At 35.2% G+C, this 15,404-nt stretch overlaps 2 protein-coding genes across 6 annotated transcripts in view; both read left to right on the forward strand.

Moving 5' to 3' along the window:
- The first annotated feature begins 4,141 nt into the window (after nucleotides 1-4,141).
- On the forward strand, nucleotides 4,142-11,905 carry LOC119072133. The gene is made up of 9 exons (XM_037177275.1): nucleotides 4,142-4,163; nucleotides 7,218-7,888; nucleotides 8,124-8,193; nucleotides 8,364-8,497; nucleotides 8,633-8,848; nucleotides 8,906-9,053; nucleotides 9,110-9,273; nucleotides 10,791-10,938; nucleotides 11,390-11,905. Exons 1-9 carry the CDS (start codon nucleotides 4,142-4,144, stop codon nucleotides 11,836-11,838), a joined length of 2,022 nt encoding a protein of 673 aa, XP_037033170.1. The 3' UTR covers nucleotides 11,839-11,905.
- A 2,506-nt stretch (nucleotides 11,906-14,411) lies between these two features.
- The window catches only part of LOC119072386 (serine-rich adhesin for platelets-like), a 72,194-nt gene continuing 71,201 nt past the window's right edge, over nucleotides 14,412-15,404 (forward strand). For 3 of the 5 annotated variants that reach the window (XM_037177589.1, XM_037177592.1, XM_037177593.1), the window contains exon 1: nucleotides 14,412-14,661. The gene's annotated coding sequence lies outside the window, so the exon portion shown is untranslated. Of the gene's footprint in view, nucleotides 14,773-15,404 lie in introns of all 5 variants that reach the window. The other 2 variants (XM_037177590.1, XM_037177591.1) reach the window with 2 other exon arrangements.

The raw sequence follows: 15,404 nt of genomic DNA on the forward strand, positions 1-15,404 counted from the left end.
GCATGTACTTCACATATAAGGTGCGCTACACAAACAGCTCTACCGAAATTCCAGAATTTCCAATTGCACCCGAAATCGCCTTGGAATTGCTGATGGCCGCTAATTTTTTGGACTGTTAATTTTGTCATCAAATTGGAAAAAACTCAAAACAAAAACAAAAAAAATCCCCCAAGAATGCTGTGGTGTATAATATTTTATTAAATTAATTTTTCTTTTTATTAATTATTTTCTCGTTTAATGACTGAACGTGTGCAAATGTGGTTACACGAAATGTTGCATGAAAGTTTTTTTTTTTTAGAGAGCAATCAACTAAATATTTTGTAAAATGCAGAGAGAGAAACTTAAAAGTTTTGGCTTTTGGTCAGAGAATTTTTTTAAATTATTATTTCCTTCAGAAAAAACCGTTATTTGTGCGCCTTGAATATTTTTTAGAAAAAAAAGAGAACTCAATTAACTCCTACAGGAAATTGTGATCAGATCTGAAGAGCAACTAAACTTAACTTTTATGTAACTCGTTTCGTTTGTTTTTTATATATGAAAAAGAAAAGAAAAGGAAATAGACAACAACAACATCAACAGAAAAATGGTTACTAATATAATGAATAACTAAAATAATGAAAACGAAAATCAAATAAAATTTTCTGTTAAATTTCACAAGTCGATTTCTGTTAGTGTTATAGACTGTACAGAAGAACACAATCATTACTTTGCATATTACGCGCACTTTCGACCAAAGTTCAAAAATTTTTTTTTTTTCATTTTTCGATTAGATAACACAAAGAAGTTCGAACATTGAACACTGATTTGAAAATGGATTTTGTTTTTATCATCTCACAAATGACGAATTTCAGCTTCTTGAATGGGGTATTAAGGAGCATAGTTTTTGACATTACAACGTCTATAGACCAAGACATGTATCTAAATGTTAAGGTATCTTTTCGACTATGAGAGTGCCATAACTCGGGTAAACGTTAGTGTATATTTTTCAGCCGAAACGCATTGTAGAAAGTCCTAATAAAATTGGTGTCAAGACGAAGTCATTGGTGGCGAGTAAAATTGAAAGAAACAAATTGTAGAAAGTTCTGTCGTGCCAGAAGAGTTGAAAATTCAAAGATATGCCTTGTCTGACTTTATTTTTGAAGGACACCATTTTGTAATAACCAAGTTTAAAAAAATGTCTTTAAACATGGTTATTGAAAAATGCTGCTGAATTACAATGTAGAATGTATGAATAATGGCATTTGTAAAAATCCCACAATTAAAAAAAACTGAAAGGGCCCTTTGGGAATCGTTTGAATACCCAGTATGGCAATGCCGGCACTGGTTTCATTTTAACACCAATTTCGATTTCCTACAATGCGCTTCAGCTGACATAAGTACTAAGTCTATCCTCGTTATTGGTTCAAAAAAGGGAGGCCTAAAGCAATTGCTTCTCGCATCGATTAGTTTAACGATATGGCATGGGTATGTTTCAAACCGTGGTCTTGTGAATGACCGAAAATTAGTGATATTTTTAAGGTGAGATATTCAGATAACTAAGAATGAAAGGCGGACTTTAATTGCTTGACTCTGACACGTATTGGCTTGTCCTATTCACATATTATTTCCATCGCAGTTCTTTCAATAATAATAATTTAATGGTGTAAGGCTCGGAGCAGGTGAAGTTTCTGATCTTGGAAAGTCTATTCAATAGCTGGTTAATGACGCGCAATCGTGGATGAATCGCGGTTGTTAGCATGTATCACTTTTCTACGTTGCGTTAAGACTAAACTCTGTAGGTCGACCTGTAAGCAGATAATTAAACCTGACATTCACGTGTTTTGAGTGTGTGTCTTACAGATAGTATTCACAACAGGCATGGATCTTTGAAAAGATGGTTAAGTACATTTTCCGAGGCCTAAAAATTGTCCTGTTCTCAGCTTTCCCATCAAGACATCTTACTCTTGTACTGGGACTATCATTGTTACGGACTTAAATGTTTCTATTAAATCTTACAGTTGACGACAAAAAGTTTCCGTAAGTAAAGATTTAAGGAAAAATATGTCCAAATGATTAATAAATTTAGGGAAGATTTGCTTGTAATCGATGGTAGTATACAGGTTTGGTTGTGAAACGAATAACCTGAAGGGATTTTTCAGCTCCACCCAAATGTAAGATGAGAATATTGAAACCATGCCTCCTATATAAGCTGATTTACATGAAGTTAGAAGTAATTTGAGTGAGTCGGACTTAAGGGATTCGAAAGAATATATATGTGCGAGAATTTAAGTAAATATCGATAACAAACAACATAAGGTGAGTATTGTCCAAATTTCTTGCGCTTTATTTCGAATAGTAAGTGTGAACTGTAATGGGTCAAGTATAGATCATCTTCAAGGCCGTATGAAATCTCATACAAATGAATAAATGAACGAAATAGTTAACGAAACTTAAGTGAAGTTACATCTGAAAGTACCGTATCGTGAACCCTTTTGAATGTCCTGTTCTTGATCTCACTTATATGGTTCTAAAGTTTTGAGTAGGGTTAGATTACTTTGTGATCCTGTTCAGTTGCAATCTAAGTTAGACTAACCAACTTCATGTTCCCTCTAAGCGGTTAAGGATCACTCTACTTTCATTGATTTCAGTCGCATTTAATTGAGATAATTTACGTCGTATACGTATTTCGACATTTGCTCCGCAATATTTTAATTGTGTTTGGAGTCTTGTAGCTTTCCACACAATTATTAAGTCGTACAGCTTAAGAGTCACTTCAATACTCTCTTGATTTTTTTTTCACAACCCAGGCAAGAAAATAGTCATTTTCTTCTTTCCGCTGAAATTTCAGAAGTTGGAAATTAAATTTTCCCGATTGAATTGTGGCCCTCGCTACGCTCTCCATATAATTTCAAACATTTCTTCGTTCGTTGAACACATAACCATTGCGTGTTCTGCCGAAAAATGCCCAATGATCAAAGTGCCCAAAACCGTTGCGACAAAGTTATCTATATATTCAATTTTGATAGTAGAATTTGCAATTTTAAAAAGTTGGTTTGATAACTTAAATAGTTGAATCTGCAACCCCGAAAGTTGAATTAAAAATTCAAATTACTGATTCTACTAGCTCAAAAGTTGAAATAGCGATTGTGATAGTTGAATCTGCAATTTGTTTAGTTGAGCCAAAGATTTTGATAGTAAAATTGGCGATCTTTGAAGTCAAAATAGTAATAGAAATAGTTGAATTGACCATTTCAATCAAATAAATCAGTATTTTTAGTAGCTGAGTCTGCTAAGGAAAAAGTTGAACTGGCTATGCGGTTAATTTAGTCTGTCAATTTGTTTGTTGAGGCAGAAATTTCGATAGTAACCTTAGCAATATTTGAAGTTAAAATAAGATCTGAAATTGTTGAATCGACTATTCTGTTAAATAAATTCGCAATTTTTTCAGCTGAGTTTTCAAGTTAGATTTGTTTTTTTTTATCAATAAATAACACTAGGCAACACATGTAATGTACACGGATGGTGACATAGTGCGTTGGATAGGTATCAGTACCCTGAACATGGAACAAACATCCGTTCCTCCCAGTCTGTGTGGAGAGGTAACCCACTAGAATAAAAGAAGGTGAAAGTGTGCCGATACGATACGGTCGGCAGTAGGTGTGGTAAGGTATTGGGACAGCTCCATTGGTCTCGATCAACTATCTGCGGTACATACCAGAATTTTTTTTTGACTCTGTGGGTAAGCTATACAAACGGGGCGTATACTGAGTAATGGGATTTCGCCATTTTCTATCGATCCAAGACTTAGATTTTCCAATTTTCGATGACTAAGAGCTCGTTGAAAACATTGTAGTTGGTAACTATTTTAAAACAAAAATCTAACATTTTTACATTTTTATTACCTTTCTTAATGGATATTTTTCAAAAAGTTTTGTATCTGAAGAGATTTGAACCGTTTACTTTATGTAAAGCAACAGGAAATATTCTGTTCTTTAGTACATCTGATAATGTAATGATATCTGTTTGCGGTTGTAGATTCGACGCATTATAACATGCATGATTGCTCTCATATGTCACGTTCACAAATTTTTTGAAAACAATCCTTATAGAGGAAGGGTCGTCCGTTGAAAACATGATCAATTTTAAAATCTTAAGCAAATAAATGCAGTTGTTATCGATGAACGGTAAGTACAATTTCGATGAAAGAGTCAATCCATTGAATTTAATTCTGTCTGAAACATGCATATTGCATTGAGCAAGTGATTCCAATTCGCTAGATGGCACAGTGAGTTTGTAAAAATCCTCATCGAAAATTCTCGTCAGTCTAGGTCGTGATATCTCTAGAATATCGTTACACACATTACCTTTCATCAGAAGGTAAGCAAAATTATATTGTAATTTTATTCCAAGCGAATATGCAATATTTCTTCGACTTGTGGTGTTCTTAGTATAATTTTTGACGAATCGATGGTTGGCTTCGTATCGCATTGAACTCGCGTATCTCAAAGGTCCAAATTTTTCAATTAATGAAGGATAGTGCGTCGTAAAATGATGTTTGGCTTTTAGTGTTTGGTTAAAAAGCCTCACATACATTTCATTCATCGTTGCAATTACATTGCGAAGACTGTGAATTGTTTTTGCATCGTAGCAAGGCAAATATGTCATATCCAAAAATCTGAGGGTTGTTAAAAGAAAGCGCCAGGTTTCACTACTTTCGAGGTTATTGCGAACTAGGTCATGTGTTATATTAAGTAAAATAAATGGAAGATGGTGAGCGAACGAATACACTTCACTTGCAGTCATTTTCAGTTTCTTTGCAGTTAAATTATCGAGAGTGATACTTTTGCTTCTATTATTTTCCTCATGCTCATCATACTTTAAATCTTTCTTTGCTTTGTTCAGCATTTCGAGTGTGAAGTAGCCATTTTTAATGAAACTTAGAATAATCTCGCAAAGATTGTAATGCAACACACCCTCGTTCACATCATGCATAACATCGGCACAGGCTTGAATAGCGTGATAGTAACGAACTTTGTTGAAAACTGAATTTTCCCATATACCAGTTTCACTCAGCTTTCCATTTGCAAGATCTTGGTTATAGTTTTCAATAGTACGAACGTAATTAGAATCTTCAACATAGCTAAATTGCATTTGATGTTGGTGCATTCGACAAAACCGGCAGCAATAATTTGCTCTGAATCCTGTTGTATAACCAAGACAATCATTAACACCTTTGTTGTCTCCTAGCAAAAGACCCATAACGAAATAAACTCTTTGCTCGTTGCCATTGATATTCAAAACGATTCCATCGTCGGCCAACGTATTCAGTTGTTTTATCAACTCATCGTAACATGCATCGTTGCCGAAATCGCGGCTCAGTCGTGATTCGAATACTTGTGCTGTGAATATGTTTTCTAGCCTTGAATTGTACTCATCCGGTAAAGTTGGAAATGAATAATATACGCAGGTCTGGTCACCGTTTGTTGTATGACATCCAAGTGGGTTATTCGTTTGTGTATCATCAATGTAAAGATGATACGGAATGACGACGTCGTCTTTTTGAAAGTGCTCCAACTTTGATTTCCATAATTTTCCGTTGATAAAATGACTGCCGGCGCCGACACCATTAATCTTTTCAGTATTCAACTGGCACTTTTTATACACGTTTGGCAATTCGAAGAACGATTGTATTTGGAATCGAACCGGCATCAGTGAAACTGTCTCGACCTTACTAAATTCGCTATCGTTGTCGCTAGAGTTGCAGTCTTGCAATGGATCGACCACACGGTCGCCAACCTTAACCTTCCGCACTAAACTGATTATTTTCTTGTCCAGCAATCGTTGGTTCAGTTTGCTTTCACTGTTTACACATTCCAAAGAATCATTTAGTATGGAAATGATGTTTTTAAAATCATTCAAATTCTCGGGCTTTATCCAAGAAAGTACAGTGCTTTCCATTCCTTCCACAACACAATTTAAAAATCGTTGTGTGTCATCGATCACTTCGAAAACTGAATTCCTCGGCACGCTCATGTTACTAGCCAGCTTACATCCCAAATCAACAGCGGCGTTATTTGCCAGCTTCTCATATATTTGATAGTCGTGGTTTATTTTTTGAACAAAACTCTTTTGGACTGAATCGTTTCTGGCTTTTTTTGTAAAACATTTCTCCGTATGCTGCCTGAATTTGTACAATTGGTCGAAGGTCGAATTGCACAAAGAACAGGTGTACAAGTGGCTGCGTATCTGATGCGCAGTTTTCAAATGAATCATTAACTCGGTTGGATTAGATGTAATTTTAGAACACTGATGACAAGGTAACATTTTCAGCTAGGAAAAAAGAAATGTTTTTAAAATCATTCAAATTCTCGGGCTTTATCCAAGAAAGTACAGTGCTTTCCATTCCTTCCACAACACAATTTAAAAATCGTTGTGTGTCATCGATCACTTCGAAAACTGAATTCCTCGGCACGCTCATGTTACTAGCCAGCTTACATCCCAAATCAACAGCGGCGTTATTTGCCAGCTTCTCATATATTTGATAGTCGTGGTTTATTTTTTGAACAAAACTCTTTTGGACTGAATCGTTTCTGGCTTTTTTTGTAAAACATTTCTCCGTATGCTGCCTGAATTTGTACAATTGGTCGAAGGTCGAATTGCACAAAGAACAGGTGTACAAGTGGCTGCGTATCTGATGCGCAGTTTTCAAATGAATCATTAACTCGGTTGGATTAGATGTAATTTTAGAACACTGATGACAAGGTAACATTTTCAGCTAGGAAAAAAGAAAACATTGTAAGCGAACGTGAAAGGGTTCACTAAAACCAAAATGTACCTTTCAATTCGTAATGAGAAAATTATGCAGATTGCGAAGCTTGATGTATTTATAGAAATGATCAAATTATTTGCAATATTTGTTTAAAGTTTAAAGAAAGCCACATTTACTTCAAGAAAGAAACTTATGAGAATCACCACATGTAGTTTTTAAGTGTTGTCATGACAACTCTGTGTAAAATAAATCGCTGCATTGATCTAGTAGACTGAGTTAAAGGATCAGTCTTAAATATTCCGATTCGTATAAGCAGCTTTTGCACATAATTTTGTGATTTGATTATATTATTACGTCTAGAACAACGAAATATCGAAATAACGATGCCGAGACAAAGCCAACCCACGAAAAAGAAAATAACAACCCGCAAAGGTGTGTAATTTATGGTTTAAATTGAGAATTACCTAAGTTTTTACACTGAACGATTTAGTGCTTTTTTTGATCAATAAAAATGTGCTGTGCAACATCATTTTAATTTTAATTTACCGCTTGTTCGTTAAAGGCCACAAGGTTGTTCTCAAACCGAGGAAAAAGAAGATTGTGTCAAAGACATTGCCAAAAATTGCTCCGAAAAAACCAATTGATTTCGGCATTGATCTCGAAACACCACCTCACCAATTTAACCCAAAAGTCGACGACAATTGCAATCATTCGTCGGAAAATCCAGTGCTCGTTGGTAGCATCGGTGCTCAACAAAACGGAAACGATTTTTTAGAGGACGCTGATCTAAACGATCTACCTGAGGAGTGTGCTGCTAAAAAATTTAAGTTGTGTGAGCCAGTAACAAGTGTTAACGCTGGTCAGCATTGTGAAAATGAGAATGGGCATAAGACTGCCGGAAATGTTCAATCGTCGAAATTGACGTATTCTGTTGAATGTGTTGAAGCTGAGAAAGATGACGATTTATCAGGCGATACTGATTTGGATGGTCCGCACAAGCGCACTTCTGCGCGGTTCACTGAAAATTGTGGTTATGAACATGGGGCGCCTTGTGAAACGGAAGACGTCCAAACTGATGGGAAAAAACGAACGATTTCCGACAAGTTGTCTGAAAATCTCGAAATCGAGCAGTCCGCATCGGTAAGCATAGCTAAGCTTCCTTTAAAATTAAGATTTTACGCGCTGCCTTAACTCATGAGACTTAACGAAACGTTTTCTCACTGCGGATTCTTTAATTTTGTTTAAAATTGTTTGAAATCATGACTCAAGTTAAGAACCAATTTTTTGTCTCAATTAAATTCAATTTTACGACACAGCCCTGACATTACTGGCTGTTTTGAAATTTGTAACGTATTAGATATGTTTTCACTTTTAGAGTTCACGATCACAAGTGAATGGAGACACAAGCGTGACTGATGGAGAAGAACGAGTCGATGATCAAGATGGTGAGTTAAAGTTGATATTTCGAGATTTCTCAAGTTTAAAATTCCTAAATTTTAAACCTTTAAACCAATTCATTTAAATTGGTAATTTCGAGAAAAAAAGCTCATTGTAACTCAAGATCATCATATTTTGTATCTCACAATTTCCCCGCATGTTCAATCATATATTTTAGGAAGAAAAATTACAATACTCAGAATAGAAGCACTCAGTCCCAATCGATCGTACCGTACATTTACAGACGTTGATTCAAATGAGGACACAAGCAGTCTTACATGTCTACCGAAGGAAAGTGATGGTTTAGTAGAAGTGAGTATTCTGTTTCGTATTTTAGGTAGGTCCGGAATAATGTTAGAAATAGAGAATTGCCAAACGGACTATCTTCAACCATTTCAAACATTTTTCAATTTACGGCTCTGATGACTGATTTGCAAACGATTTCAGGCGATTAATATCGAAGCTCTCGTGAAGGGTGGAAACCCAGTGTGGGAAGAGATCATTTCGAAATACGAACTGTACGGATCATTGAGCAAAAAAAATCGAAAATCAGTAAATGAAGCTATCGTTCAGTTTGCTCGAGTAAAGGATATATACATGGATATATCTGTAATGGAAAGTGTATCCTATCAAATCTGCAAACTTTTTCCAACGGAGGCGACGGTATTTTTGACGTGAAACTACTGAAATTATATTTTAAGATAATATTCATGTTCGCAGACCAATTACATTATGCACAACGGCAAAGGATATTCGGGATCGCTATATAATCTGTATCACCGTAAACGAAGCAACGATATTAAGGAGAAAAAAGAACTACTTCGAGACGAATTGGTCGAAGCTGATTTTGATGTACTTGAGCCCACCGGTAGGTTCATTGATTCATTAGTAAAATATGCTTTAAATAATCCTTGCTCTTCTTAGAGTCAATCAACATGTTAAAATGTGATGGTCATGACGACGATGTTTACATCGACAACTGGAAGATGAGCTTCGATTACCGTCAAAAGAAAATGTCTGAATACGACTCATTCGACGACTTTATACATGAGTGGCCTATAATAAAAAAAGAGATAGGAATGTCGTTGGTAAGAATTATTTCATTTGTTTCGTAAAACGTAAATGAAAGTTTACCCAAAGCCATTTAAACAAACACAATTTAAGTAACTTTAAAACTTCCAAATTTTAACTCGCTACGGTCTCGACCTTCCTGCACATCTTCAGCGTTATTGACCGGACATTGATATTTTAATCATGAATCTTTTGAACTAAATGCTTCAGTCGATCCCATTTACCACATTCGTACGTTCCACCAATGTTATTGTTTGAGCAGTTTGACTGTACAATATCCTCATTTGATAATGTGTGTCATGAAAAATGGTGAACGATGCTTGTTGCGACAGTATCAGTAGTATCAGCGTATTGCATAATCTCTACTTGTGAAAAAACAGCTGACGGTATTTACGGATGATCCGCAAGTAGAGTGGATCGATTTTGACTATATTCTCAACACAAAATGTTTTTACAATTGTGTCTCTAATACTTGATTTCCAATTACCAAAAAAGTGCTCCGAGTGAGCGAAAAGATCGATTTTTTTCAATTTTTGATTATTTGACAGCTTGCTCTCTCACGGAGTACTTTTTGTTGAATGGAAACCATACTTAAGTGCCGATATGAGCGAAATAGTAAATCGTTTTTGTGATAATTTTTCCTGACATTGAAACTTGAATTGGTGCAGTCTAATGGACTGTTCACATATTACATTCGAATGGGGGGACTGTACAGCAAAACATGACGGTTCCAACAAACTTGGGTAAAATTTAATCCTTTTTGCGTAACGAGTGGCAGGGGGTGTCAAAAATTCCTTAAAATATCGTGACGTAATATGTGAACAGTCCCTAACCTGACGTTCAGTCAAAGGAATAACAACACAAATGAAATCGTCAATTGACAAGTGTGTAGGCAAGTTACATTTCTTACAAATAAGGTCCCTGACCGTGATTTGCAAATGCGAAAATCTGACCATGATTTGCTTATGTAAATTTACATGTAAAACAAATTATACCGCAAATCACGATTCTATTAGACCTTGATTTGCGGTATAATTTGTATGACGCTTTAGATACCTCCAAATATCGGTCTCTATTGAATTTCATATGAAATACCGCAAATCACGGACACCATAACACAAATCTCGATCCAATTAAAATATTAAACTTAATTAAAGAAATTCTTTAAATATTGATTGATTTTTGATTAATTCCGAAGCCAAATGTTCAATCTTCACGATAAAGTTAGCCACTACTCCTGGATATAACATGATTCCAAGAAAATGACGCAGAAAGTTAAAAATTGTCAATACCACAAATCACGGTCAGAGACCTTAAATTTAATGTCGCAGGTCTATTCGCATACTTTGAATATTTGATCGTTTCTTGTGGGCACATTTTATTCATCGTCGAGTTCTGTTTGTTTTTGTTTTGTTTTTTTTTTTTTTCAAGTAAAATCAAACAAACGATAATCGTAAATCGTAAAGTTTTAGTGACTAGAAAAATTAAGAAAATTTTTCAATCACACTAATTTATTTGATTATTTCTTGAACAGATCAATTTGGACTTTATAAAAATCCACGGAAACAGAGCAGTGCCATCCAACAATTGGAATTTATTTTTTTCCAATAATTGGAAATATATCGTAAGCAGTATAAACGCCAAAGGGCAGTGTTTTGCGAACAAAGTACATAAGCTCAAAGGTAAGTGTGTATCCTTCGTGTTATATCTGATGTACTCATGACAAAATCTATTGAATCGTACTGGGATGAAATTTGTTTTGCTCAAAATATGGAATAGGGCGTAAATACTCTCAACTTTCCGAGCTATGACCATGGGAAACCTAAAGTCGTCCGGAAGGACTTCTTCCCAGGCTCCCTCGGATCCATCAACCACATGCCCGGATACAGTTTTCGATGATCTACGTTTTCTGCACATAGGCTATCGAGGACCTTAAAATTTGCAAAATTCGATACGCTATATTATGGAACACTAACTTGAACACATTTTTAAGCCTCACAAACGGTGAATCTATAGTCTTTCCATCCTTAACCGATCTAAGCTTGATGTGCACTGTTTATTTGTCCAAATTTCATATCTGAAATTATCAAATAATTTGACAACTCGAATCTACTGCATTTTTACTATTTACAGAATCATCAGCGAAAGATGCAGCATTGTCGCTCGTGCTGCATTATTTACTGCCACCAGCGTTTGCTGTTGGTCAGTGGAAACCCACATACAAGGACTCTCAGGACACATTCCTAAAATTTATTAAAAATGAGTCAATGGAAGCAGTAATCAATGCGCGGAACGAGACTTGCATGAATCGAGGAATCAAGTGGCATCCGTATATAATAGGACAGGGACGATCCGCCAGAAAAATTAAAACTTTCATTGTTGTCATTCACGACACACAAATTCCATGCGAAGACTTTTTGACTGCACTGCAGTATTGCTTATATTTGTTTATATTGCTGGACATTCCGTACCCACCAGAGTCAAAAGCTGTTTGGTTGTTGGTAAATCGACTCTTTTTGAATGTAAAAGTGGAGTCTCTCTTAACTTCCAGAATATGTCAGCTAATTAATGACCTAAAATAAAATTGTTTGCTTATCCAAATTGTAAATAAAACAATTTGCTATTTGAATAATAAAGCACCACGTATCATTTCACTTCCAATGCATTTTAACAGACTATCTTGGCTGGTTGATTTAATACAACGAAAATATGCAGCAAGTAAATTATTATACACGTCAGATGAAGAGTGTTTTCAGGTGCAGCTATATGTTAGACTATAAAGCTCAATATTATTGATTAAAAAACTTAACTAACGACTGCGGAAACTCAACTTTTTAATTAGAAAAACTAGCTGATAAAATTGCGAATTTATTTAACAGAATAGTCGATTCAACAATTTCAGATCTTATTTTAACTTTAAATATTGCTAAGGTTACTATCGAAATTTCTGCCTCAACAAACAAATTGACAGACTAAATTAACCGCATAGCCAGTTCAACTTTTTCCTTAGCAGACTCAGCTACTAAAAATACTGATTTATTTGATTGAAATGGTCAATTCAACTATTTCTATTACTATTTTGACTTTTAGGATCGCCAATTTTACTATCGAAATCTTTGGCTCAACTAAACAAATTGCAGATTCAACTATCACAATCGCTATTTCAACTTTTGAGCTAGTAGAATCAGTAATTTGAATTTTTAATTCAACTTTCGGGGTTGCAGATTCAACTATTTAAGTTATCAAACCAACTTTTTAAAATTGCAAATTCTACTATCAAAATTGAAACTGGCCCATTTTTTTTCAGTGTAATGTTTTAATGTAAAAATTTCACATTTTCTTCATTTATTCATTTGTCAATAATATGTTTTTCTGTATACGTGAGAGTGTATTGGTGAGCTATGATATGAATCGGTCGGTAGGGAAAGCAAACGGTCGAGAAGGAAAGTAACGGTTGGGAAGGAATGCACCAACACACTCTCACTATTACAGAAAAACATCTTTCAAAATACCCCAATACACACTCGATGTGTGTTTTCGCTTGGGCTTCGCCCGCGCGTGCACACACATCTTGTGTGTATTGGGGTATGTTGAAATATACTATATTTATCTGTCTAGAACGATAATCTCGAGCTTATCACTCTAGGGAGTTTTTGTTTATCTCGATATATCTGTTCTCGACAGATAAAATATGATATGCACCTATTGCCAGACTGTTATTTTGACGAGTAGGCATTATGGCCCACGCCTTCGGCTAGGGCAATAATGTCCTACACGTCAAAATACCAATCTTGGCAACAGGTGCATAATATATATTACGCGTGTCCTATCACTTAAAATCTGAAGAAAGAAATAAAAGAATCTTTGAGTTTGTAATGCAATTTTTTCAATATTAGACCTATTTTTACACTGAGGGATTCTTTTGAATTTCGACTGACCGAAACCAGTCTCAGATATTTTTGATCTTCTATACGTGACTGGTTGTAAGTGGCCAAAAGTCGAAAAATGGGGTTTTGCAGTCCGGATTTCGTTTCCGTAAGGTGGCGATGACACGGGCGTGTATGGGTTAGTTGGAAAGCTGATGTCGAGTACTACCGGGGTAAATATTAACTTCTAAAAATTTGATGACAAACGGCCGAAAATATGACTTCCGGAAAATTTCTCAAAATCCATGTGACCTTTGATGAGTGCTGTGACCTCACTAATGCAATTATTTGGTTAAATTATTACTTATTATGAATGTGGACGACCTAAGCTTTACACCTATACCTATATTCAGTAGTTTGGCACATGACTACCTAACAGATGAAAACTGTGTGTTTCACTTCGCCAAACTACTAAATATGCGTATCACTGTAAAGCTGAGGTCCTCCACATTCATAATAAGTAATAATTTAATCAAATAAATGCATTAGTGGGGACACAGCACTCATCAAAGTTCACCGAGGTTACATAGACATTGAGAAATTTACCCGGAAGTCATATTTTCGGCTGTTTGTCATCAAATTTAATATTTGCCCCGGGAGTACTCGACATCGGCTTTCCAACGAACCCATACACGCCCGTGTCCTCACCACCTTACGGAAATGAAATACGGACTACGAAACCCCATTTTTCGACTTTTATTCACTTACAACCAGCCAGGTATGGAAGATCAAAAATATCTGAGACTGGTTTGGGGCCTAGGCACCAAGGCCTAACTAGGCATTTATATAAAAAAGTCCTGGAATAAATAGCGCCGATTTTGGTCAGTCGAAATTCAAAAGAATCCCTCACTACATTCTCAAAAGAAAATTTCTTTAGAAAGTCAGATCTAGAAGTCTCTCCAATCCCTTCATTACAAATTATTTCCTTCTCTCGATTTCCATATTCCATTCCATATTCCACATCAACTTGAAAGATACAACACCCTACACGCCACACTATCATACTAAACGAAAACAAACACAATCAAAACACTTGCATTTAATCGTCTCCGAAACCGAGTTGCATATTATATTGCCAGCCGCGCGTACACGTTCGATGTTTCGTGTTGACGAGACGAAGCCCGATGAATTGATACACGATGCAATATGCTCGAATTCCTCTGACGAACACTCATCTCGGTTGTATTATACTTGTGCTCACAACTCGAATATTTTCTGTTTCTACTCTGCCACACTCCACAACCAGTTAAACAACGACAAATACAAGTTGACTCTCGCATGAATCACATCTGCGTCCTTCGGTTCGGCATAAATTGTTGTTATGATTTTATGATTTGATTTTAATTTTGCTTTTCGGAGTTTTCTTATTTTTTTTATTATTAATTCTTGTGTTTCATTGTGTGCTTTAAAGAAGTGTAATTACGGGAAAAGACATCAAAGATTTTACGTTAAATGGGAATAGTGTAATCGGTTAAGAAGGTAAATTAAAATTATCCGTGTGATTGTGAATAAAATCTTCGAGCTTGATTCGACGATTACACAGATGAATTTTGAATGTTATGTGTTCACATCCGACGTGTTAATTAAAGTGTACGAATTAAAATAATTAAAATTAATTATTTCTTCAGTTTAATTATTACTTTGCGAAAAAAAAAACAAAATTGTTTATTGTGTTAGATGTGTTTGTGTATTGATGACACAGGAAATTAATTCTTTTTTTGTTTTGAATTTTCATGCAGAAAGAATGTTGAAATTTGTTGTGTGTTCGTTTATCCCACATTAAATTCATTTTTAATTCAAGTGTGAACAAATTCTTGTAAACCAAGGTTACCATTTATCAATGAGATGATGAGATGGATGGTGTGTGAATTCACACTTTATTTACCACAGAACAAGTAGAAGAAGAAACCATACCATTACCATTAACTATATACTTCTCGCCACAATATGCTCGGTGTAATTGCTATGAAAAATGTGTTTTCTTTTCTTGCATGTCTCGTATACCTCTCTATACTTGAGTTGCATAAAATAAATAAATAAATAAAAAAAAAAAAAATTAAGAAGAAAAGTGGATTGAAATTGGATATATTTTGTGTGTAGGAATATGACCTACATTCATAGTTAAGTGAGAATATATCCAATGCTCTTCAGTTTTGCTTTTTTTGTAACAAACGGATGTGCTCTATATAATATAAGAAAACAACCATGACCATTGATAACGT

This window comes from Bradysia coprophila (assembly GCF_014529535.1).
Source record: "Bradysia coprophila strain Holo2 chromosome IV unlocalized genomic scaffold, BU_Bcop_v1 contig_81, whole genome shotgun sequence".
NCBI lineage: Eukaryota > Metazoa > Arthropoda > Insecta > Diptera > Sciaridae > Bradysia > Bradysia coprophila.